At 42.5% G+C, this 25,953-nt stretch overlaps 1 protein-coding gene across 1 annotated transcript in view; it reads left to right on the top strand.

Annotated features, from left to right (window-relative positions):
• Positions 1–25,953, top strand: part of VAV3 (vav guanine nucleotide exchange factor 3) — a 312,054-nt gene that overhangs the window by 123,643 nt on the left and 162,458 nt on the right. Inside the window, exons 3-5 of the mRNA XM_006919579.3 lie at positions 18,180–18,238; positions 20,368–20,433; positions 25,175–25,283. Coding sequence (XP_006919641.1) covers positions 18,180–18,238; positions 20,368–20,433; positions 25,175–25,283 — 234 coding nt within the window. The remainder of the gene's footprint in view (positions 1–18,179; positions 18,239–20,367; positions 20,434–25,174; positions 25,284–25,953) is intronic.

The following is a 25,953-nucleotide window of genomic DNA, read 5'->3' as shown; positions in this document are numbered from 1 at the left end:
AAAGTGTAGCCCTAAAAAATAATTTTATATTGAAAAAAAGTCTGCTTTGGGTCACGGGGGCAACATCTGAGATTAAAACAGAGCTAGAGTCTCTCATGTCCTGTGTCAAAGTGTTTTGGAAGTGAGGATGACTTGTGGGAGCAGCTGGTCATTAACGGTGCTTTGGATGATGAAGTGTCCTCATTCCGAGGTCTGAGAGCCAAGGCCGAAAGTGACCTCCAGTTTAATTAAAGTGATAGACTATTTCTTAGTTTTTATACTTAGTGTAATTGTTTTCCCAGTAGTTATGAAAAAAATACATGCCAACGAAAATATTATATTGTAAGAATATAATGCTAAGTGTTTTCAACGCAATTTGAAAAAGGAGATGGCTTTTTGGAATTTTGCTGTTTTGTGCACACTCACTGCCTTTGTCTGGTCTTTTCTAATCACTTTTCGTTAAGCGCATTCTTAGGCCTCGTCTGTCCTTGTCATTCATATTTGTGATTCCTGTGTTTGGTAATGACCCTGTTCAAGAGCATTTCCTAAGCATTAACATTACTTAACCGAGATGTATGCCACGTTTCTATTAAAGACGGACATTTTAGCATCAACATTTTAAGAAATTCTATGTCAGCTAAGACTCCCGGGACATTGTGTAAAATATCTCTATTTTGAGACCTAATTAAATATGTATGTTGAAAGCATTTTTCTAAAGAAGCATTCGGATTCTGAAATCAATCATCATCGTTCAAGGTTGTGAAAATAGCCAAAATTATGTCTTGCCTGATCATCAGAGCACTATATTTCTGTAAATTATTAAATCCCAACACTTGCTCCTTATTTGTCAGTATATAAGTTTCTTTAAGGGAACAGTAACATTGCTCAGTTTCTGTTCCTGCCGATCCTGGACCTGGATGCTGAAATATATTGCCACATGCACTACAAAAGCGGACAAAGAAACTCCAACAAGCATTTTCCATTGCTTTTAAAGAAACATTGCTTTAAAGTTGGGTTACATTTAATGCTTCGTCAAGAAAAAATCTAAAGGCCAAGGATTTACGTGGATTGCTTAGAACCTTTTTGGTATCAGGCATTTGCAGAACTTAGACAGGTAGGAGTGTGAAGAATAGTGGGGCTGGGCTGTCATGCCAACTGTGCAACCCTAGAGGGCGCTCTTCACAGAGATTTACTGTGTGCTTAATGTACGAGGCCAAGTGCAGGGACCTTGGGCCACCATGATCTTGCCCTCCCTTCTGGCTCATCTCTTAGAGAAGCAGGGGTATTATGTAGAGTCAGATTGGTGCTACAAAATCAAGTCCCGTGCGAGTCTCTTTAAAAGTCCTGTTTCAATATATGAGCAGAAGATAAATCAGATTGGTTTTTAAAATAGGGATTGGATTTAAAATAGTAGCCTCAATTATATAAGGAGAGAAGCAGCAGAGTTAAGTTCTAAACATTGAGTCCAACTGCAGCGAGACAGTTGTTGTGGCTTCCAGCCCTCCCCTTTCAAATACTTGTTGAAATTAAATATTCATAAAAGGATTAAGAAGAAAGCTTTAGCATTTCCACTGAAATCATCTTTCTTGGAAAAGGAATCTGATTTGAAATGATCATTTTTACACCTACAAACCAAGAATTTCAGTGGCTTTAAAGCAGTTCTCTTTTGGGCCCGGATAACGAGCACTGGAAAGTAAAATCCACAGCTCACCATTATGTTTGTGGTTCTAGCTGTCAGGTTGGCTCCTCCCAGTTAGAATGAGTGAAACCTCATTTGGAGAAAAAAATACATTGGGACTTGCTTTTTCATGCTTTAACATGTAGGCTTTAAATAAGAAATATTAATATTGTCACAGCAAGAAAAATCGTGCCAAATATTCCAAAGCGTGTTTTTACCCTCAAGGGCTGAAAATAGTAAGAAGTCATTCATTGTTGGTAAAAAGTAAGTTACTATATGAATTTACATGTTAGTCTGTATTTATGCCAGACAATCTTCCCCTACCTTTTCGTGGCGATTTGGTTTACATTTAGTTCAGTTACCATTGTAAAGAATTTGGACATGGAAAAATTAAATGGAGAACTTTGGAAGTTATAATATTCGTATTACTTCAATTTCTAGATTTTTTTCAAGCTGACAGATCATGACATCTTTTTCTTTTTTCGATGAGTGAACGCCAAAAACAGACAAGGCAAATAGAGAAACTGATTTTGAATCAGGAAATTTCTCGCCGTTAATTGATTTTTCAACATATGCCAGTGTATTTTATAAGGTACAAATATGACATACGGTAAAATTCAAAACTTACATAGCTAAATAAAAAGTACTCTTTCAAAGTACTAGAATTATCTCGAGAAACAGTAAGGTTACTACTCCTCAAAGAATTTTTGGTTCTCTTACCTCTACATTTGTAATCCCTTTTTTTGATCAGCTTTGCTTTCTTCAGTTTTAAGTTCTGGGCTTCTGATAATATTTCTTTAGAACCAAAGGCTGGCTCCATAGAGCAAGAAAGAAAAAGTTTGAAAACCATTTCCATTTGTTGTACCTTTCTGACAGCATCTTCGTATTACAAAAAAAAAAAAAAAAAATCCTCTTCCGAGTAAAAGTTTATGTACATCTGTTAGCAAAACTTCAACCAGTATAGAAATAAAGAAACACAAAAGTGACATTCCATAGCAATTTCACTTCCTAGATAGGCACTGTTGTTGACAGTCCAGCGTATGTCCTTGAATATCCTGTTTTCGGGTTATTCAGGCAGCCACGGGGCTGGAGATCGGGAGGGAGGCATGGGAGTAGGGGGCCACCTTGGGCAGTAGTCAGGTCTGAGAGTGCCCCCTTCCTGTTTCCATGCAGGCCTCTTCCTCTGTGCAGAGCAGCGAGAAGGCAAGAGACCTCCTCAAGCCACCTGACTTTTAGCAGGTGGAATCAGAGTAAATGCTTAAAAATGCATTCCTTAGCATTTTCCTTTGGTGGTTTTGTATTCCTTCCATAAGACCGTTTACATCAATTGGACCAGTATGGAGTAACTTTTCATTATTTTTAATCAAGAACTCATCTAGATTAATAGGGGAAAGCTAAAAGGGAACAAAATTTAAAATTATGCTTTTGCATTAATCTCTCCATGACTTATTTCTCTACATCATCAGCGTTCCTCAAAGAGTGGTCCCCACGCTGACAACGTCAGTGGTGTCTGAGAACTTGTTAGAAATGCAAATTCTCAGGCTCCATCCTAGACCTACTGAGTTGGAAACTGGAGGTGAAGCCCAGCGATAGCAAGTTCTCCAGGTGACACCGATACAGGGTAAAATCTGGGAATTACTGCTCGATATCAAAGCAAAGACTTAAACATTGTTTTAACTTGGTGTTTTCTTTCTCTCGTTCTCCACTTACTTTTATCCCAACCTCGAAGCTATGGTGCTACGGACACGTGACATTTTTTCTAAGTGCCGTGTTCCTTTTCTGTCTCTGCTCTTCTTCTATCTCGAATGTCATTCGCCATTGCTGTCCCTGTAACACATCTCTCTTCATCCTTAAAAATGTATCCCACTCTAACCCACTGGAAGACCAGCCCTGACCCATAGATCCAGGTGGTCTTGACACGTGTCCTTTTTGGAGCCCTGTGAAGAATACCTCGTTCATAGCATTTCACATTTGACTGCAGTGTTTTGTTTATACATCTCTCTCTTTTCCACATTCTCGTGACCTCCTTACGGAGGGGTCTGTATCTCATGCTTTTTTTTTTTTTTTTTAATTCTTGACACCTAGTGGAACTTACGGCATGGGCAGGTGCTCAGTAAATATTTATTACGTGAAAGGAGAAGTGAAAGCTAACAAAATAGTAACTTTTCCATGATTCAGAATTTGCTAAAGGGTAAAATGGTGTTATAAGAAAACTAAAGTGACAGAGGTGTGAATTTCACTGACTGTAAGAGAAATCACCGCGTTCGTGATTTCGCACACAGTTTGACACTGTTTCCTACTGGGTGAAATTGGCTCGATGCCTACCTCACAGGTCTTGGCAGAGTTCCTGACACACAGTTAGCTCTGAGAAATGGTAGCTGAGAATAATCATATTAAAATTAGTACCTTCTGGCACAGTGATTGTGGGACTTTCATTATCCTACCTTGAAGTTAAACTGTATAATTTTCACTGAATCTTTTAAAGTTATTTTACTCATTAGAACCAAAAAGCAGATAAACTTGATTTAAACTATTTAATATTTTGAGGAGGAGAAGGTAAGAAAAATGACTCAACAGTACTGGTGGCAAAAATATTTTAATCAGTATGTACTTATCACAAAGTTCTTATATAGTAAATCTGTATAAATATACTTATGGCTTTTGTTTTTTCATAAACAACAATACGTGTCTGTTTTCTGAACTCCATTTGTCAGGCTACTACAAAAATGATTGACTCTGCCATGATTCCCAGGAATTTATTTTGTGAAGTTTTTTGTTTTTTTTTCTTTACATGCAAACGTAATGTTGCTTTCTTAAAAATCTTTGATCCTTACTTAGGCCCCGAACAGATTCATATGGTTTTAAAAGTGGCCAATGGTCAAAACTATCATGCACATCGTATATTGAGGAAATTTAATATTTATACGTTTTAGTAGAAGAAAATATAGACCTTTTCCACTGAATTGTTTGCATCAACTTATAGAACATGTATGGACAGTCCAGTACACTGACACCAGTATACATATCTTTTTTCTAAGAGAGCTGACCCCTAAAAAAACGGGTGACAAGATTGTGCCACGGTTGGCTCACTGTTAGGGGCCAGGTGTGTGGCCGCGTAGTTGGGTAGAGGTGAGGTTAGAAACCCAGCTAGCCCATCGTTTTGGAGATGAGTGCCCGGGGCTCAGAGCAACCACGTGGTCTGCCCACGGCCTCACAGCAAGTCCTGGCTGGAACCAGCATCAGAATCTCTGTGCAGCTCCGTGCTGGTGGCATGACGTTTTCAGGCAGTCATATTGACGAAGACCTTTTGTAGGAGCCACTTTGATATACCGAAGCTGGGGACTTTTCGATGTGACTTGAAAAGAATAGCAAGGAGCGTTTCCGTTTCGTTGTTGTTTTAACTCAGGCGACTAGGTACTCCATTCTTGAACTCTAATCCCACGAGAGTTAGGGTTCGATGGAATGGGAGGAATGAGGTAGGGACCAGTGTGGGGATCAGGGCTTCGATGGGGTCAGGACGGCCTTTCCGTTCAGTGCTTCCCAATAAGCACAGCTCTTTGACCCGCCCTTAGTTAGACGGGGTAAAGCGGGCCAAATATGTGGTGACAGAAATAAATCTAACTATGGGAGGTGAACACAGTGTAAATATATATATGCCTTACTGTTAAAGCATACAGCTGAAACTTATTGGATTTCTTTAACCAATGTCACCATTAAACAAACAAATAAACAAACAAACAAACCCTGCTGCTTTGAAACATCCAATTCAGATGTCTCTTTGAACAAGTCCTAACGACCTGAATGTTAACTTCATCGAGGGATCTTTGTGTCAGCTTGGTTTTCTTCCCTCTGCAGTACGAAAAGACCTGTGACTTGTATAAATTTTTATAACTAGATATAAATGTTTGAGTCTGGGCTGTCACTGTAGGGACTTATCCTCTTAATCCAAGTTGTTATCACATATTCTCAGGGAGGAAATAAAAGATCATCTAGATTTTTAAAACCTCTTAACTATGCCATATTTTGACAAGGTATTTATTTATTGGGGGTGCTTAAGACAGAAGATGATAAAAATAAAATACAACAGTATCAAAACAGAGACATTGTATTATTATCAGGCCACAATTTATCATTACACAGAAGCCGATGTAAGGTAGGTCCAGCCTGGTTCTCTCTGTCCAAGGAATTTTATTACTTAATGTGACATCAGGATTTTGACATACCTTAATGAAGGATGCCATCATGACAGGGGTTCAAAGGACATAATTTACTAAATTATTTAGACATGAGGTATCTTGTTGATTATATCTATATACAAATATTTTCTATTTTTATTAATTTATTTTTTTATGGTGACATCGGTTAATGAAATCCGATAAGTTTCAGCTGTACATTTTAACAGTAAGGCATATATATTTACACTGTGTGTTCGCCTCTCACAGTTGGATTTCTTTCTATCACCACATATTTGACCCCCCCTTACTCCACCTATCTCCCCCATCCCCCCTACTCTCTGGTAACCACTAGTCTATTAAAAATAGCCTCTTATTCAGGAGTTCTTTTCTGTTCTCCGAGAATGCTGGGAGGCAGATCGGTTTGGCAGGTGAAACCGAGCGCTGTCCAGCTCCCAGGTGGTGTGCGTCTGACGTATTCCTCGTCTAAATCTGTTTTCAGAGGTTGGCTGGAAAGAGTATCAGAGAAATAGCTTCCGAAGAGGGGGCCGATGCCTCTCAAATCACTCTGATGAGAATTTTGAACTTTAGTGACTCTGCTTCCCCTTCTCTTTTTGTCTTAGAAGGAAATCGTGACCATTCTCCCAGGTGAAATTCTTCATCTGAGGTTACGATGAAAAAAAGTGTCAGATGAAAGACTGTCAGAGAAAAATTGAGACCAGGACCATCCGAGTGTGGCACCACACGCTCACTGGCGTCATTTTGCCCATCGGGACTAAGCTCCATCATCTCTCTGAGCCAGTTCTCGATAAATACGAGACCCTGAGGGAAATTTAAATCAGCCTGGGTTCACCACATACGCTCAAAGGAGCTAACGGGCTGACAAGTACTGTTGCTCACGGCAAAATACCCAAAAGGAAGTCTACCAGGTCTCTTAAGGTAGAAATTCCTTTCAGGATGTAAAGGTCACAGGTAAGAGTTCTAAAGCAGCAGATGTCGATTCACTACTTCAAAAATAGCCATTTAGGTCATTCAACTAAAGTCACTCCACAAGGGAAAATCAGTAAACACTTGGGATGAAAGAGAGAAGGGATTTCAAAATGAAATTAAGTAATAAAAATAAAAGTTGATCTTCAGCTTTTTTCTTAAATCATAATGCAAGTGGATTTCAAAAAGCTGATTAAATCCAGTATAATTTAGGTGGAAAGGAAAACAATGTATCATGATTATGCATTGTCATCAGCAAAGGCCAAAAAGTAGAGAAGAAAGAAGGAACTATGAATTGAACAAATTTCCATAAAAACTTTATTTTATTAGTACTGCTCCATGTGTGGTGACACACACACACACACACACACACACACACACACACACACACACACACACAAATAGTTGCAAATCCCTCAGTAGGAGAGCAGGCTACTTCCGGGCCAGCCTGCATGTGTGGGTCCAGCCTGACACAGGTTCAGGTCAGCAGCCCTGATGTGATGTATCCCTGTCACATGGATCCCTGAGACTCTTGACAGTCCTGGGTCTGCTGTTTCAACTGTTGTCACTCAGAGTTGTCTTTGGTCCCCACTGGAACAGAATCACATTTCTAAGTAATGCCTGGAGTTAATCCTCTGCCTAATACATCCTTACGGTGATGATCAGATTTCCTAATTCTGCTTCGGCAGGACCTGCTCCTCTGGGCTTTGGTGCGTCCAGTCGTACACGAGTAGGGTTGATCCCTTTTTCATAGTGCTTGTCATGTCCATGTCCTCTGCCGCCGCCCAGGTTCACTCTGTGGTCAGCGCAGAGCTAGGCCTTTGTCTAAACAAAAGGTTCTGGTTCAGGCTCCTCCCCTGGAACCATCTTGTGCAGCCACCTCTTACCATACAGCTTGTGGATGCTTCATTCGGCAGCTCAGAAACCTTCTCCGCTCCCCACGTTGTAGACAGCGCAGGCCGGCCTCTAAGCCCAGCACGGAACACTGTCTGCCTCCAGCTTGACTCTCCAGCTTGACTCTCCAGCGTGACTCTCCAGCCCCACGTCATGCTCTTCCACTGCGAACCCAAATATCTGCTCCCATCGCGCTGGGCCGCTCAGTTGTTTCTTCATCAGCGCTAATGTGTTAGATTAGCAGAGGGTGAGAACTTGCCAGAAGGTCTCACGAGGGGAAGCGTTAACACGGAGGCTTTATTCGTGTGCCGTGTTGCCGTTCTGTGCATTTCGGGCCCGGTCTTGACTTCACTGGGGATCTGGTTTATTCCCACCAAATTCCGAGCGCTCCCAAGGGTATTTTCTGGACTTGTGCTATCCACCGTGTAGTTACTAACCACATGTGGCCACTGAGCACTCGAAATTTGCCTAGTTTGAATATGCGAGCTGTACCTGTAAAATACACACCAGATTTTGAAGATGTAAAATATCATGGTTTGTCTCTTGGTGATTTATTGAAATATCATAGATGTAGTGAATGAAATAAGATATATGATTAAAATTAATCCCACCTGTTTCTTTTCATTTTTTCTAATGTGGCTTCTTAGAATTTTAAAGTTTCCTTTGTGGCTCACATATTTCTATTGGCCAGCTCTCGTCTAGAAACTATTTCTTGCATAATAATTAGTTTACCTGCTCTTTAGTTGTTCAAGCGTATGTGAAAATGAGCACTTGCAAGCACTATGAACAAAGCCAGAACAAAGAGATGTCTAAGGACTGTCACTTTATTCTCCTAGTCCTGTCGGCGAAGGTGTAATTTCTGTTAGGTGATTTGAAATGTGAGAATAACTCGCAGACACTTCATTATTATTCTCTGTGAGTGGTCCCGGGGCGGGATTAAAGACGGGGCATCTCCAGGTTGGCCAGAAAGGTTCGCGTTCTTCTCGACTGTCAGATCCCGTCGTTCTTGCCTTGCCTTTTTCTGTTCTTATAGCCTGTGACTTCATCCTTTCAAATGGTAATAGCCATATGGGCAGCATTCGGGAATCAGAGGTCTTTGCCAGTGAGTTGCGTGACTTTGAAAGTGAGCCGGGTTTGGGATGTGTGTTGACTTTGAACCAGCTGTATGATTCGTGGGCCGCTTTGAACGTTCATTGTATTTTCCAAGTCCCTTAAGTCACATAGAACTCTCCCGGTCTGCTTCAGATCCCATAAACAACCTCTCCTCCAACTCAGTATGAAAACCTAGGGCGTGTCTGTTTGAAGTGAGCTGTGCGAAAGCCACAGTGAGTTCCCAGTGAGCTGGTGATGACTCTGCTGCAACCTCAGCTGCTCTGCTAGAGTCATACTGGCGTTGGCCAGTGAGCAATCGGTGTTTACCTGCAGGGTCCACAATGAAATACCCATCCTTGGCATTGAACATATTAAAAGTGCCACATAATCTTTGTAGATTGTTTCTTTATTCTCCGAGTAAAGGCAAGGAATGATTTGTAATTACGATTACATTTTCAAAACTAGAGTATTTCTCTGATAATTGTGTACAAGCCATTGAATTCTCTTCCTTCCTTCCTTCCTTCCTTCCTTCCTTCCTTCCTTCCTTCCTTCCTTCCTTTTCTTCCTTTTCTTCCTTTTCTTCCTTTTCTTTCTTTTCTTTCTTTTCTTTCTTTTCTTTCTTTTCTTTCTTGCCTATGAAGTTCAACACATTCTAACAGACCAGTGTAAATTCAGGAGAAGCAGTGAGCGTTTGTGTCCGTTCTGACTTCTAACTAAAGGATTATGCTCCCAGACAGCTCACTGGGCACTGACGAGTTCCAGGTTTCGTCTGCTTTGGTATCCGGGCCCAGCGGATGGTTAAAACAGTGCGTAAGAAACGTTAGTTACAACCTCTTTAACTCTGTGTGAGAAAATTAACATTGCTAGTACCAGTTCGCTTTTTTCTGCCTGCCGTTTAGTAATTATGGAAGTGTTACTTTGAAACCACCTCTGTGAATTACAGTAATGTGATTTTTGTGCTCTGTTAGCATTGATATGTACGATTCTAGAATCTGTCTGCAGCCCGGCAGGCAAAGCGGTTGGCTCGGGCTGCCCCAGGCTTGAGGTGAGGAGAGTCAGGCGGGCAGAGGGTGGATCGGATCATCCCAGACTCTTGCACGCACTCCACATACTCAGATCTCTGCATGAGGGGTGACGCTTGAGAATTTTAAGGTGGGAATAGTGGCAATAGAGCTATGGTCAGAATGACAGTTTTGAGATGTCACACAGCCTCGACGGTAGCCACGAGAAAGGGGAATGTGGAGGGAGTGACACCGACGGCATGGAGAAGATTGGAAGTCTGTTCCGGTCATCGAGGCAAGAAATAGACCGGCCTGAGGCGGAGGCACAGGAAGAAAGGAGTTGAATCTGAGAGAGATTTTAAAGGATGGACTGATAGGATTTAGACCTAGGGGTGTGAAGGCAAAGTACCTATCTAGAAAGGTGCCCCAGTGTCTACCCAGGTGCCGAAGAGTGAGGTCGTGGGGGGAGGGGGGTGGTCAGGAGACGCAGGTTTGAAGGAGAGGTGCACCACTGGTGTTTCCAGAGGCAGCGTGCAGGGGACCCAGGGACAGCGAGAACACAGTGGCGTGGACGCGCCTCGCGGGACGAGTGCCTGTCTGTTTGGTTTAGAAAAACTTTGCTTAATGACCTTGTCTCTTGGGGAGATGTTCTCTGAGCCCATCTCTTGGACCTGTCACTTCTTAGAGCTCTTTTAAAAGTATCCACTGTAAACCACATAAGAAAAATGTTATTCGGGAAATGGCAATACGAAAGGCGTCTCCGAGAGCAAAGTGCAGGTGGGTCCGCTGAGGAAGAGCAAGCGCTCTCACTGGAGCGCGGAGGGCGGGCGGAGCTGGAGCAGTGGGCCCACGGTGCCGGTTCTTGCCCGTCGGGCTTCTGCAGATGGAGAGGCTGGGGAATTCCCGCTTGCCCCTGGAGATGCAGCCCAAGGTCACTGCTTCTAAAAAGCCATTTGAATCTCCCTTGTTCTATCCTTCAGGCCCAGGGGGCCAGCGGCCTCGCTCGCCCCTCTGGGCTGCAGATGTGCCTTGCAATACTAAGTCCGTGCTTTCACCTGTCACCCTTACGGTCTTTCCCGGTAGACGGCTGGATTTTGGGGGAGTAGGGAGTGTGTAATGTTCGTTTTGTGACCCTCAGCACGCAGACCGTTTCAGGCGTGTGCAGCCCAGGGTCGGGGTTCACCGAGTCAGTGCAGGAGACTTACAGGGCGGCGAAGTGAGCAGAAGAGAAGGGACCTGGGTTCTGGTGCCAGTTCTGCTGTTATCAGCTCTTTGGCTTTGGGAAAGCTAGTTGATCTTCCTGGGCCTTGGTTTTCTCATAGGCAAAGGAGGAAGTAGAACGACAATCTAGGAGATCTGTGAATGGTCTTTAAGTGGTTCCTGGATTTCTTGAGATGAGATGCAGAATCGTTCATATTTATGTATGTGTGTATTCGAACATACATACACGTATAGCTTTTTTTTTTTTTTTCCCAGAGGAAAGGACCACGAGCTTTTATCATACTCTTAAAGGGATCTGTGACTTAAAATTATTAAGAACCTCTGAATAAAATGTGGTGGTTCTAGAATTTGTGTATAGCATGGAGTTGGGAGGTGGGTGGTGATATGGTTGAGGGTGGGGATTCAGCTGAAAGACTTGCCTTCAATTGTGATTAAATGACCAATTCTAATTATATAGGTTTTTATCTTTATTTGGGACAGCGATGTGTGGAGGTGATGACAATTGTGGGGAGATGTTCTCTGAGCCCATCTCTTTCACCTGTCACTTCTTAGAGCTCTTTTAAATCTGTGTGAGCCGTATGTGATTCTGGTCTTCATTTTGTGTTATCTTCATGAGTTGACTAGGCATGGTACATTAGGACTTTTATTAACATTCACTTTAGCGAGGTCAAATGCAATGGTTTTAGGCTCTCGGAGTTACTTTTGTGTGACAAGCGTTTATTTCTTTTTTGTTTTGAGTATTTGTATTAAACACTAATTACATGGAAGCAGAAAATAAAAAAAAGATTGACCATCCAGACTCTTCAGTTTTTAAACATAGTGCTATAATTTTGCAAGCTTAGCAACTGTTTGCAGCTGTGAGCAAACACTGGCTGTCATGTATTTAAACAGAGGTACAACCTAACTTATTAAATGTATGTACAGCATGTTGAAAGCTTTCTTTGATACCCTGTGATAAGGTAGACATCACATTTTATTTTCTGAAGTACTTTGCGAAGATTAAATCTTGTGGTGACAATGAGGGAGCAGCAGAAGTATGAGACATTCTTCCAAGTGCACTTAATATATACAGCTCTATCTATATCGTCGGTCTGTCTGTCTGTATCTATCCATCTTGTCTCATTTTATTTCCATAATGAACTTGAGTGATAGTTGATAATTTTGTCTTAATTTTATAGATAGGGGAACTAAGGCATGTACTTCACTTCCGTGTTCACCAGCCAGGGAGAGATGGAGCTAGAATTTGAACCCAGAAAATCCGAGTCTTCAGCTTGCACTCCTGACCAGTCTAGTATATAACTTTGCTAAGGGGAGTTTATTGTTCTCTCTAGAGCTTTATTTTGAAGTCTCAAAAATAATAAATATGGACTAATTCTTGCCTTTACGATCATGACCAGGGCCTGCACAAACTGTCATTTGGACCCTTTTAACCTAAATAAGACGCTCTACTTTTTGAACAACGCAAATTCATTTCCCGTGGTCCATAATCTTCTTGACGTGGCAGTAATGGTTTGTTTATCGTCTCTGGCCGCACTGCTTTGCTTTGCCCATAGAGGAAGTGCTGGGGGTGTTTTTCAGCAGCATCCTACAGTATTCAAAGCAATAACCAGGAGTTGGAGGAAAGATCTGAAACATGTTGCTAGAAATGACACGTAGCTACACCGTATCCTAATGGGGTAATTTACTCTGTGAAATTAGAATTGCAAAGAAAGTTAAGATAATGAGTTCCGTTGATCTCCGGGGAGCTTCAGTCTGAAGCTCTCCATCTGGTGGGGTTCGGGTTCTGCCTCGTTGTCGGAGAATCTGGAGTCGGGGCGCGTGAGGTAGCACCAGGCATCTGTGCTGCTCGCGCCCCACCTGGTGTGCAGACCCAGCCTTTGTCTGGTTTACTCGGCCCAGTGCTCCCGGCCCCACGTGCCCGCTTCCACCCTCTGGGGCCTGGGTTTTTCCTGCTTGGCCCCACGGGACGCCTGCCCCGAGCCTGTCGTTGCTGTGGTGCAGCGTCCCCACTCGAACTGCAGCTGCTTCCCTGTCACGCCATGCGGCGGTGCTTCGCTGCCGTGGACCCTTCCCGAGCTGCCAAGCTCGTCTTGCACTTGGGGCTCGAACCTGCAGCGCCCTGATTGCCCTCACACGGCCCAGCTCCCTGGAAGGCTCACCCCCTTCCCCAGCAGCTCCCCCTGAATCTAGCTCCTTGTTCAGGAATCTTCATCAAAGCTGATCCACTGGGTCAGGAAGAGGGTTAGGAGGTAAAACGTCAGAACAGAGAATTCAAGGAGGTAAATCCGCAATTAATTAGCACTTTTTGGCAGGCCGTGTGCTCGTCCCCATGGTTTCTTCCTGTTATTCTCTCTGGCCGTGGCTTCTTTCACTGGAGAACTTAGAAGTGGCCGTAACGTACTGCTTCTGCATGGACGCCTTGTTTTAATTACACATCACATCAACAGCACGAACGTGTTAGATAAGCAGAGAGGGAGAATTTGCCAGGAGGTCTCATGGAGAGAATAATTAAAATGAGTAGCTTTATTTGTGTACACTGTTGCCTTTCCTTTTTTGAAAGCTTATTTCATGGTTTTTAAACTAAGCGGATGGTGAAAACAGCTCAAACTAAATAAAAATCATCATTAGGGTAAAAATATTGGATGAGGGCGCCTTGCCACGATGTATGTTATCTTTAGACTTGAGAAGATAGATAGGAGCTCCTCCTTATACTCAATATTTAATTTTTATAATGGGCCCTTTCTTCAATTATGCATCATTTCTCATTTGTGCCAGGCTGAGCTCTTTACATATCTTTACACATATTATTCCTAATCCTTACAGCAACTTTACAAGATAAGTATTAGTCATTCATTTGTTTGAGCAACAAATACTTTTTGTGTTAAGTCGTTATGAGCCTGGCTGTGAGCTGGGCGATGGGACTAGAACAGTCAAGAAACGATTCGGTTTTCCTGCCCTTACTGTGTTTCTCATTGTTGGAGGAGAAAGACGGAGACTCAGGTCATTGTAATGCCCCGTTCTTATGCACTCTTCAGGGGTGTATAAATTTGTGCACATTTTATTATTTTACTTATTCTTTTAGGAAAAGTAAGATTGATCAAAAGTACATTTTGGAAGGAGGCGGGCTTGCTAAGGAAGGCTGCAGCCCTGCGGAATCTGGGGGGGTGAAGAGATGAGACAGTGCGCCCCACGGGAGGAGCCGGTTTCCGGCCAGGAGAGCTGTCACCGTGCAAGAGTTTTTAAGAGCGGTGATCATACCTTTGGATGTAGTTGTCCCATCTAAGACTCTTTCCTGTAGAAATATCTGCACACAATTGCAAAGATATCAGGCAAGGATGGTAACTGCGGCATCGTTCCAGGAGTGAAATGTTGCAAAAACTCACTGGTAGGGAGGTGGTTGAATCTTTATGTTAGGTACATGCCCTGGAGCACTAGACAGTGTTAAAACGAATAGAGTAGACCTGTGTGTGTTGACACGACTGTCTGTGATATATTGTTAAATGACAAAAGCATGTCGTAAAAAAATATTTATAATAAGAACACATCACCTAAAACAATAATTTTAAAGAAAAGGAAAATAACATTCTGCAAGAGTTACACCAGATTCTTAGCTGTGGTCCGCTTTAGGCAGAAGGTGAAAGGGGTGTGTGTGTGTACGACTTTATATATTACTGTATTATTTCAATTTGAAAAAATATTTTAAACAGCACATAAAGTTCTAAATAATTTACAGGTGCTGGGCCAGTGTTATGTCCAGTCCTATGGGGACACAAAGGACCCAGATTGGGGGTGGGCGGTGGTCAGAGATGGCTCTGGAAGAGGGACGGCCTGGTGAGCTCAGGACATGGCGGTCAGCGGTGTGGAGGGACACAGAGGACGAGAGCGCCCTGCTCGGGAGCATCTCAGAGCCTTTCCGCGTGGGCGGCATCGGAGCCAGCCGCCTCCGTGCTCTAGCATCTTACCCAGATTGTCCCGAGTTCTCCTTCCCTTGGCCTCCACGGGGCATCAGCAAGCCCCACATTTCTCACACATCGGCCTCTTCTCCATCTCTGCTGCTGCTGTCTCAGGTCAGACATCATATTTCTCACCTGGACAATTGAGAACACCCCCTGGTGAGACCTCTGGTCCTTTGTCTGTTACCCATGTCCTCTTACCCCAGTCTGTCCTTCATTTTGCTGAGTGATCTTCTGAAAATGCAGTTTTGACCTTGCTATCTTTCTTGACCTTTTTCAGTGACCCTTCGTAGACTCTGGGATCGAATCTACCTTTCTAGAGCAGGCACACAGAAGCCCCACTCACTCTCCCTCTTTCCTTCCACAGTAACTCTTATTTTTGTTATCCAGAGTTGTTTTCATTTCTTTACAAATGCCACTGTTCTTATCAAACAAGGGATGGATGTACATAAAGAAAGAAAATGCATATGATGAGTTTAGTAGTTGGTTGTTGGCCTATTAACTTGCAAATATTCTGACTAGTTCCACCCCGCCCCCCCTTCTAGGCGTTAATGTCCATAATTTCATATAATTTCAAGGTGACCATTTAGAAATTAATTCATTTTAGGGAGAATAGTTTCTTACTGTGTTTGGGGACATTTTATTTTGTAAATATTCTTGAATGGATGTTTCTAATGGCAGATCAGTCTCCACACAGAGAACCTGAGGATCTGGCATTGATTTGTATACTTATCTGTTCCAAATCCAGATATACTCCACCTTTATGGAATACACACTGTGTTAAAAACATGACATTGACTAAACAGTGTTTATTTGCTTTGGCTAAACTTAGAGCTAATGGAGGGACTCGATGTGCAATAAAAGACACAAAACTGATTGTCCTCATATTTGCTGAGACATGCTACACGTTATCCTTCCATCCTTCTCATCCACTGATTTTGTATCTGTGTTATTTTCCTATTACTGAACAGTAATAAATAATCCTTTTAAGTAAGAGTGGTTTCAGCTTGCTGATTTTCAGAAACATTTGTGCTTTATAAACTCATTCAGTGCAGGGGAAAAGTAATATAGTACTGTCTTCTGGCTCCCTCTGCTGGACAATTTTATGAAAAACAATCAAACTATGGTGGGGTGGGAAGGTTATGATTAGTTCTGGTTATCTGTAGTAAAAAGAACAGGGAATGCATTCTTATCTTGCAGATGCATGATAAATATTATAGAAAATCTGCTCAAAGGATAAAATATATTTCTGTTACAATACATGATAGCAATAGTAAAATACCTAGTGATGCTATTTTCCTTGTTATTGAGTACTGACACGGCTGAGCTACAGCGTCAAACAGGGTCAGAGGCAGATTTCATCCCCAGCTTTACAACCGTGCCACGTCAGCATGAGGCTCATGCTAAAATTTAACAATGTAGTTAATTTATGAGATGACATTATTCCAGAACCTTCCAAAAGCTAGACTTTTCACTCAATAATGTATAATTTTGGAATTTTAGCAAATGAAAGTTTTATCTTAAATCAGTTTATTTTGATACATTTACTGTTTGTTCATTTGTAATCTTCTGAATTTACAGATTCCCCAAGGTGCTTTATCTTCGTTATGGGAAATTAATCAATATCGAGTTTTATCTGGGTGGTCGTATCTTGCTTTCACATTCAGTGTTCAACGAGGTTAAACCAGGAAGAAATTGCGTAAAGTTTTTAAATTAAACTTTGTGTGTGTGTAATAATTATTTTACGTTCACATTTATCGAGTTCAGCATTTGATGGACATCATTTCCTTTAGTTTTTTTTTTTGGTAACTCCAGGAGGCAGTTAGCTGTTGTTGTCCACATTTTCTAGAGGCTGATAAAGGTGAGCTTAGCTGAAAACCGGTGAGCCAGAACTCTTCCAGGGCTTCTTACTCTGGAGCTCTGAGTTTCTCCCCGCATGATAGAGGCCCCTGCAGCAGGTGAGAGATGAAGACGTGTGTCACCGATCTCTTGTGAGACGTCTGTGGAGCGCTGGGGCCTCACTTTGTGTCTATCAGTGAACTGAGGCATTAGAATACTCTTCTTCAACCCAGAGAGAGAGTTTTGCCTTTTCTCCTTTTTTTTTTTTCTCATTCCGAATAGGTCTTGTAGTAGAACCTCTCAATTTTTAGTTTTGAGAAGACAAATGATCTCTCTTAGCATAGAAACAGGTTTCATGAGAAAAAGATGTTTTAGCTCCTTGATCTCGTCAGTCAGACTTTTAAAGAGACGATCTTAGGTTTGAAAGCGGGAAGAGAGGGTAGAAACTGCGAGGTACTAACTAATGGCACAGCTATGGCGGGGCGCGCTTAGGTTTAGGTCTGAAGATGCTCATAAGATCTCTCTGAAACAGAGACAGATCATCAGTGGTAATTTAGGAAATTTTTGTTTTCTAAAAACACTCAGAATAAATACATTTTCTTTAAGTTTACATTTATAAAGAATAGCGACCATTTAAATACTTTACATGTATTACTCTCTCAGTCCTTATAATAACCTGATAATTATTAATAATTTATTATTATAGGTAGGTAGTATCCAGATGAAAAAGCCGAAGCCCAGAGAAGTTAAGCAATTTGCCCAAGGTTATGTGGCTAGTAAATGGTAAAGCCAGGATTTGAACCCATGTGGTACGGGTTAAGATTTTACTCATTAAACCACTTCGCTCTACAGCAGTGCCGCCCAGTAGGACTTTCCGTGATGACAGAAATGTCTGATGTCTGCATAAGCTAGTACAGAACCCGCCAGCCACATATGGCTATTGAGTACTTGACATGTGGCCAGCACAACTAAGGAACTTACTGTTTTGTTTTTTAAATTTTAATCACCTTACATTTAAATAGCCTCACGTGGCTAGTGGCTGCTGTTTTAGACAGTGTCGCTTTCCCGGATCTTTCAGATTGTGTAGATGCAGAGATGCAAGACCTTCAGGATTACGTTTTCCTGGAAACTGCAAACCAGGTGGGTTAGGAATCTTGGAGTTATAACGCCAAAGAAGGACAAAATTATAACCCAGGAGTTTATACTTTTCAGTCACAGCTCTTCCCATTCTTCATCTTTTTGGCATTTTCATATTTACATTTCTGTTGTCATTGTTGATATTAGATTATAAAACTATTATTTTGGAAAAAAATCTTCTCTTTTATGAAGTACACGTCCAATTAACATTTCTCTCTTTTCTCAGGTTATAGAAACATTGTCGCGACTTTCTCGCACGCCGATAGCCTTGGCCACAGGAATCAGGTGAGCTTGTTTCTCTGTGGTTCGTATTCAGGGTAATGCTTACTTATGGACTGGTCAGTGTTTGCAAAGCACTTTGCATATAAGGACACAGACTGCCTGGTATATGAGTGCCCAATACACATTTGAAACTTACCGAGCATCAAGTTGAATAAGACACTTTGGCTAAACATTGTTTTCAGTTTATTGGTGACTGTCACTGACGTGGTTCTTTTTTTTTTCTTAACTCCTAAATTTCTATACATGCGATTCATGAAGACAAAACACAAATGCTTAAGTCAATAAAATACTTTAAAAGATACTGTGGTAGATTTATTTCCTTTAGACCATAACAATAGCACACCTTTTAGGAGTTTAAATAATAATCAGACGAATATAAAATGATATCTGTACAGGGGTGTGTATTGAGGGTTTGGTACTAAATGGAAAACTTGAAGTGAATTGGTTAAATAAATTATGCAGTCTCCAGGCAGTGGAGTATTATGCAGTCAGTAGCGTGGACATGCAGAGGTATATGTCGTTGTTGGTCTTTCTCTTTTTAAAATACTGCATCCTTAATTTAGATCAGAGAGACAGTGGCATTATTGTGACACTAGAAGCGAAGACGACCAGCTTCAGTAGCCACGCGGTTAGCTTGCATGGAAATTGCACGGGTGTCGCTTTTTACCTCATTTCCTCAGGGCTCTGTACTTCAGTCTGCAGCCAACACGGGGTCGGCTCTGCCCCGTGTCTCTTCCTCTGTGGCTTCCATTGTCCTGTGCACAGCTCACATTCAGATTCCAAGGAAGAGGACGCAGGCACATCGTATGGGACCGGTCGGTGGTGCTGGGCAGCCTGGCCCCTGGGTACAAAGCACAGAGACCCTGTGGAGGATGTGCTTTGCACCCTTTCCTGGAAATGGGCCACAAATTTGGCAGCTTTCTACAGAAGTAGTCTGTAGGCTGGATTAATGTTCAGCGCCTTGTAATTTGGTCTTTAATATGATTTTCTATGTCAGTATATATTTTGTCATTATAGGTAAGCAGCAGATTTAAAAATAGCATGATTCCGTATTTGTGTATTTATATATTTTTGATTCTGGAAGGATACATATCAGAAAAAATTTTTTTCTTTTTAATTATTCCTATTTATATTTTCATTTTTTTTCCCCTACAGTGGACTTATATTGGTATATGAGCATAAATTTCTTTTAAAAAAGATTTTAAAACTTGGGCATTTCTCACACATTTAAATTTATTTGAAAAATGTAAGTTCTTCCAATGTCTTAAGTATTAAATTGATCCATAAACCAAGGTGAAAATCTGCTTTTCAATATAATAAAATTATTTAGTACTTATTTGTTATTTTGATGGATCCTCTCGTTTTATGAAGTATATAATGACATGTTGGCTGCATGTAAAGAAAGAGTAAAACTTTTGGCACTGAAGTCTAATTAGTGTGATTTTTTTAGACAAATTTAGAGCATTGTGTTGGTGTTATAAAAAATTTTCATAGTAGCAAGAGGCAAACAAGGCAGCCAATGGCTGGGAGTGGGAGATAATTTAAAGGGATTTTCTTTGAACAAGGAACAGAGAAAACACCCCACTCTCCCTGAGGGTCTGGTTAACTCATTTGTCCCATTAATGAAGATAAAAATATAACCTAAATGCCTTCAAGTCTGAGAAGAGGAGTATATCAGAGTCAGTAATCATATATAAAGGGCAATGGCATTCTTGTCTTCCGATAGTTTTCATCTCTACTAGTGGAACTTGAGTCACGCAGGAATGATTGTTGCCCAATTATCTGTCAGTTAGATTAGAATCCGCAAGGGAAAAGAGCTGGCACTGAAGGCAAGGGCCGCTCGTTCTCTGGGGGGAGCTGCGATGGGTCCGACCGAGGCGAGCCTGCAGGAGTGTGGCTGATGGGAGCTGAGCACATCCGCAGCTGCTCACAGACTGTGGCGACCCGCAGAGCTGCTGCTGACGGTTTGGGAGCAGGTGCCGTCGCCTCCCTGGGGGACCCCAGACACCTATCAGATAGACAAAGACTGATCCAACCCCACTGACAGCAGAGGAGCTTATGCATTTAATGCCAGGTGAGCGCCCAGACTGAATGTTTCTTATTCATCCTTTTTTTCCCCTCCTCCCTCCTAGGCCTTTCCCAACAGAAGAAAGCGTGAACGACGAAGACATCTACAAAGGCCTTCCGGATTTGATAGAGTATGTCAAGCATTTCCAGCAAAACTTACATCCTTTGTGGGTTTTAACTGTGGATGTTAAGATAGCTCTCTAACGGGGGAACAGTGGCTTAATGATTAAGACATGTAAGAGTTAACCTCAACCTCGTAATGGAAAGCTTCACAGGAAAATGTCCTTCAACTGGCTTTTGGCTTCTGTTGTGTGTCCCGCATTGTGCAAGTAACAACACATACTGCCATGAGGTAAACTCTGGAGGTTTCTTGAAGGCGTGATGGAGGCAGTAGATAAAACCGGAGTGAGCCAATTAAGGAACAGTTAAAGAGAAGTGGACTCTAGCACTGAAGTTGTAGGGTGGGTAGTATTTGCTCTGTAAGCTTAAGGAAGGGTGAGGTTGGTGTGGGCTGGCCTTATTCAGGGATGTTTCATTGGATGGTGTTTATTCTAACAGAGAATCCTTTTGGGCTTTATTATTTGATAGTCAGGAGAGGCAAAAGATCCTTGCAGCTGATTATCTTCTGCTGATTGACTTGTGCAGATTACAGATAAATATAAAACCTGATCCGTACTTCTCAAGGAACTGATGACAAAGGTCAGGCATGTTTGCAAAGAATTGTAATAACGGATAGGTTACTCTCTAGGAGAGACTGAAATCCATCCATTTATCCATTGTAACATGCCAGCATGCTTTGGGACCTTTGCTCCCACTGTTCCTTCTGCCCACATGACTGACCCCTCGCCATTCAAGTCTTTGCTTAGATGTCCCTCTGCTGAGGAGCCTGCTCGACGACCTTATCTAAAATTGCCACCACCCCTCACCTCGCCATGTGTGTTCATAGCCCTCACGACTGCCTGAGACAATCTCTGTTTGCTTCATTTATTGTCCCTCCTCATTAAAAGGCCAGTTTGGTGAAGTCAGGGACTTTACCTTGTTCTTGGCTGTTATCTTCATCGAACTTTAGTGTCTAGTGTCTAGTCAGTCCTCAGGAAATACATATATATATATTTTTTCCGAATGAATAAGCCGAAGCTGCATTAAGCATCTACTGTGTGCCAGGCATTATGCTTCAGGAGAGAGCTATCTAGACAGTTCATAAGAGCTTATCGAGTCCCGTTTCTTGCTAACCATGTTACTTGCATGATCTCATGTAATGATATATGTGATGAGGTTGTTGCTGTTATCATCATGATTTGCAAAAGAGAAACCCAAATCTAGAAAAGGCACTTGGCTGAAGGTCGTATTGCTAGTAAGTGGCAGTCTTTGGACTTGAACCCGGACAGTTTTACTCTGGAGCGGAGGATCTTCGTAACTGTGCATCGACTCCCAGAAGCGCCCAGCCCTGCCCCTCTGAGGACTGGCAGAGGAAGGGCCCGGGAGGAGAGCGCTGACAGGAGCCACAGGGATGGCCAGCAGCTCTTCCCGCAGTGGGTGGCATGTGGATGGCCCTTGAAGTCTTATATTTTAAATGCATATTGAGAATAGCTTCTTATTTCTTCTCAAAATCTCCAAGAACTCACTAATCTTAAGCAAGATAGCTGCCAATTGTCTCATCGAATTAGCTACAGTCTTCCTAAAGTGACTGTAAGATTACTGGTTAATGTAATCAAATTCTTCAAAGCATTAGGAGGAATGTATTAATTAGTTCTAGTATATTATGATGAAATTCCTTCTTAAACCCGCCAGCTGTCGCTTATTCCCACCACTAATTTTGATGGTCCTGTTCTGTTGCAGTCAGGATAGACCTGGTGGGGGTGCATTTCTAGCTGAGCATGGAGAAAATGAGGCTCCTGAAGAGGCTGCCTTGAGATGCCAGCTCATGCTCTGTGAGGCACAGTCCGCTTAGCTCTCCACATGGTGGTCCAAGGTCCAAGCGTGGTGTCAGTCCTGCAAATGTTTGCTTTTGAGTTTGCTGTGGCAGCTTCGTTTTTTAGTCTTAGCTTTGTTATGGGCTCATCTACTTAACTCTAACTTTTGGGAATGAATCACCCCAAGGGAAGCCCCTGGATCAGACAGGCCTGCTCCCCGCTGCGGATGGAATCACTGGCTCCCGACGTGGAGAGGAGCTGAGGCAGGACGGGCTGGAGAGCCTGGGGGGTGGGGATGGCCGTGCTGCCCTCACTTCTGCTTTGACGATCGGGGTATCAGACGTGCCCTTGCGGGTGGCCTGGACAGATCGCAGATTGCTTATTTATTGAGCATTTGAAGAATCACAGCACCACCCTCCACCCCCTTTGCTTCATTTTATGCAAATTAGAAATTATTGACCAAACTGTTAGCAAGGAAAGCAGCTTGAGTATGGGGTGGAGTAACACATCCTAGACTGTTTTACCCCATATGCCCATGTGTGTCACGGCTACAATCCTAGAGCAAAATCTGTGTGAATTTATAGATAACGTTTCTGTATTTTCATGGGAAATAAAAAACTTCAGCAAGTTGAGGGTTTTTTGGGGAGTGGGGGTAGGGTTAAAGGTTTAGAGGCAGGAGAGCTGGGGTTCGGAGTACCGGAGAAGTGGCTCTCACCACCCACTTGCCTCCTAACAGGGGCTCCTTTGACGTGGAGCCTGTTCCTTCCTTTCTTCTCCCTCTCCCTCATGAGCCCTTCAGACCTTCCTGTGCCTTGATGAGTTATAGAAAGTGCTCAAACCAGATTAACTGCCCCACTGTTCTCGGCTAGATGGCCTGCCTGAGCCCCTCCGCGTGGAAATTGTGGAACTGCCTATATGACTCGTCTGCCCGCTTTCCTCAAGCAGAGAGCTGAGGGGCAGTCTACCTTCCCTCCCCGTCATTCCGGCAGGTCACCACGTTTGGCTGACTCAGTGACAGCCTCCCGCGTCTCTCTGTTTCTCTCCTCATCTGGTTGTGGCTCTCGGGATCTTTCACCCACAGTGTTTCATTTCTTGCCCTCCCTGCCTGTCTTCTTGCCCCATCCAGACCACGCCACGTAAAACCGCCTGGCGATGCCCGAGGTAAAGGTGAGCCTCCAGGGCGCAGCCCTTCTCAGTTTGCTTCCAGCTCTTCCCTCTGGGGCCCACCTCACTCACAGGCTCACGCTGAATGGGAGGCCACTCCATGGTCCCAGGCTCTTCGCCCCTCATTTACTGTGTCACCCTGAGGGCGGAAGCTGTGTCCGCCTTGTCTGCAGCTGTCTCTCCTGGAACGTAATGTTTATTCAGCACATATCTATTGAACAGATTAATAAATACGTAGAAGATCCTGTTCGGATGTAGTATCTCCTGTGACGCCTTCCCTGCCGTCCTTAGTCAGGGCTGTTCTTGCCCTTCTCTCCATCCCTGTGTGCTACGCTTGTCTCTTTTGTTGCAGTTACAGAATTTCGTGTTCTTGTTCTGCACACTGGACTGTGGGAGAGTCTTTGGAGCGCCTTGATTGTGCGTTCTTAGCGATGCAGTCAGCACTCAGGTTCTCAGCAATGTCTGTCGAGCGGGTGGATGGGTGGGCAGGTAACCCTGGAATGCAGAGTCTCTGAAACTTCTGTTACCACCAAATCGCTCTCCCTTAAGGCACCTTTCTTTCTCTTGAGCGTTCAATGCTTCATTTCTGTCAAAGGCCTCCAGATAATCCTTCATGACAAACATGGACAACTGTCTGATTACACCTACTTTGAAAAAGGCCCCGCGTTGCAGAATGACTTTTGCAAGTATTTTTATTTTTGCATATATCAATTTATAATATCCTATTGGCACAAGCCCAAGAGAAATACTAAAAAGCCGAAGGGGTTGCATTTCTTCAGAGAGATATTAATGCTTCTTTCTAACACATCTAAATTTATTAATCTCAATTCTTTATGGAAGTCTTGAACTGAAAGTAAAAGATTAAGGTGTGCCGTCATGGGATGGGTGGAACCAGCTGTTCCTGCTTCCGATGGGTTTGCAATCTCATGAAGGATTTGGGAAAGATATCTCAATCAGTGACTGAGATATCTTCAAAAACAAATTGTTTTCAACTGCTAGGAGACCAGAAGATTTCAAATGGCTTTAAAAAATGTCTTGTGGCCTCAGGACCATTTTTTTTTCTTTTTTAAACAAAATGGAAATAAAACAGATAAGAGCAGAATCTGGGTGAAGGGGGAGATCTATAGGTACCTTCTCAGTGGCTTTGAAGAAACGTGATTTGAAAACCATTACATGAAATATGGGCAATAATGATCCTGCAGAAACTGATGCTTTAAAAAGACTATTGATAATATATCAGATCCTCCCAAAGTCCCCCGTCTTCTCCATATTTTACCCTTTAATACAGTTGATGAGACTGAGGTCTCGCCATGGGAAAAGTGGGAGGCAGCATGAGAACACTCAGAGTATAAGACCGTTTCAGCTTTGAATCCTGGCCCTGCCTCTGACTAGTGGTGGTATCTTGCGCAAGACAAATAAGTTTTTGTCTTCTCAAAGTTCTTAACCTATATGACGGATCAAAGAATAACGCTTCCCTGAAAGCAGAGTCAGTGCGGGGCCGGGATGAACTAAGTGAGAAAGTAGATGCAGAGGGATCATCTGTTCTGTGTGCTTGTGCACAGTGAAGGACCAGTGACTGTTAGTGGCAGTGCCGTCCCTCTTGGATTCTGTCCTTGCCGCGGTTTGTCATTGTTCCTGTTGGGAGGGACAGAGCTGTAATATAAGCCTGTGACTTTTTCCACTGATTCCGTTTTATTTCCTCTCTGGATTTTCTCCTAAAATCCGGTAAGCTATTTCTGACTGTTGCATTTACTGCGTAATAGACCGTGATCTGTCCGTTGTCTGTCTGTTTCAGTGAGACCCACGTGGAGGATGAAGAAGGTCTGTATGACTGTGTGTACGGGGAAGATGAAGGCGGAGAAGTCTACGAGGACTTAATGAAAGCCGAGGAAGCCCATCAACCTGTAGGACTTTCACTTGCCTTTTGCTTTTTAAAGTCACTCTGAGTATTTGATTAGGAAAGTGATTATTTGAAAAACTCATTCTGCTGGGATAGTTTTTGTTTTCTTTTTTATTTTGCTTGTTATGCGATTATAACTACATAACCATGACGCGTTTTTGCCTTCGGAGACATAAAAACGTGGCGTTTTACAATTCAAAACAACCATGAGGAATCTCTGGTCTGATCCTTTCATTTTACTAGTAAAGAAACCAAGTCTGAGGGACAAATGACATGTCACTCAGCTACATAATGGCAGAGGAGCAAAAGGACATAATTTCAGGGAGTCACGAAATTGTATTGTTACGACAGGAAATCTCTTACAAAGCAGGTAAATCTTAAAATTTGATGCAGCAGAAAATATATGTTAAAGAATATTTCTTCATATTTGTTGGAGTTGACACGAAGTATTTTTCTCTTCTGTTTTATTATCAGTCTCCTAGCATTTTTACTATTTTATAAACTTAGTTTTAGATATTGTCATCATCGGTATGGACCCCCACAGCTTTATCTGCCATTAAAATGTGTAAAATACTCAGAAATAAGTGTGTACTTTGAATAATTTTCTAACTCGTAATTTGAAACAAAAAAGAGTCAGTTGCTTAGGCTCGATTAATGCATTTTTTTTTTTTTTT

This window comes from Pteropus alecto, unplaced genomic scaffold (assembly GCF_000325575.1).
Source record: "Pteropus alecto unplaced genomic scaffold, ASM32557v1 scaffold106, whole genome shotgun sequence".
In the NCBI taxonomy this organism is placed as follows: domain Eukaryota; kingdom Metazoa; phylum Chordata; class Mammalia; order Chiroptera; family Pteropodidae; genus Pteropus; species Pteropus alecto.
This window is presented reverse-complemented; position numbering and strand designations above follow the sequence as displayed.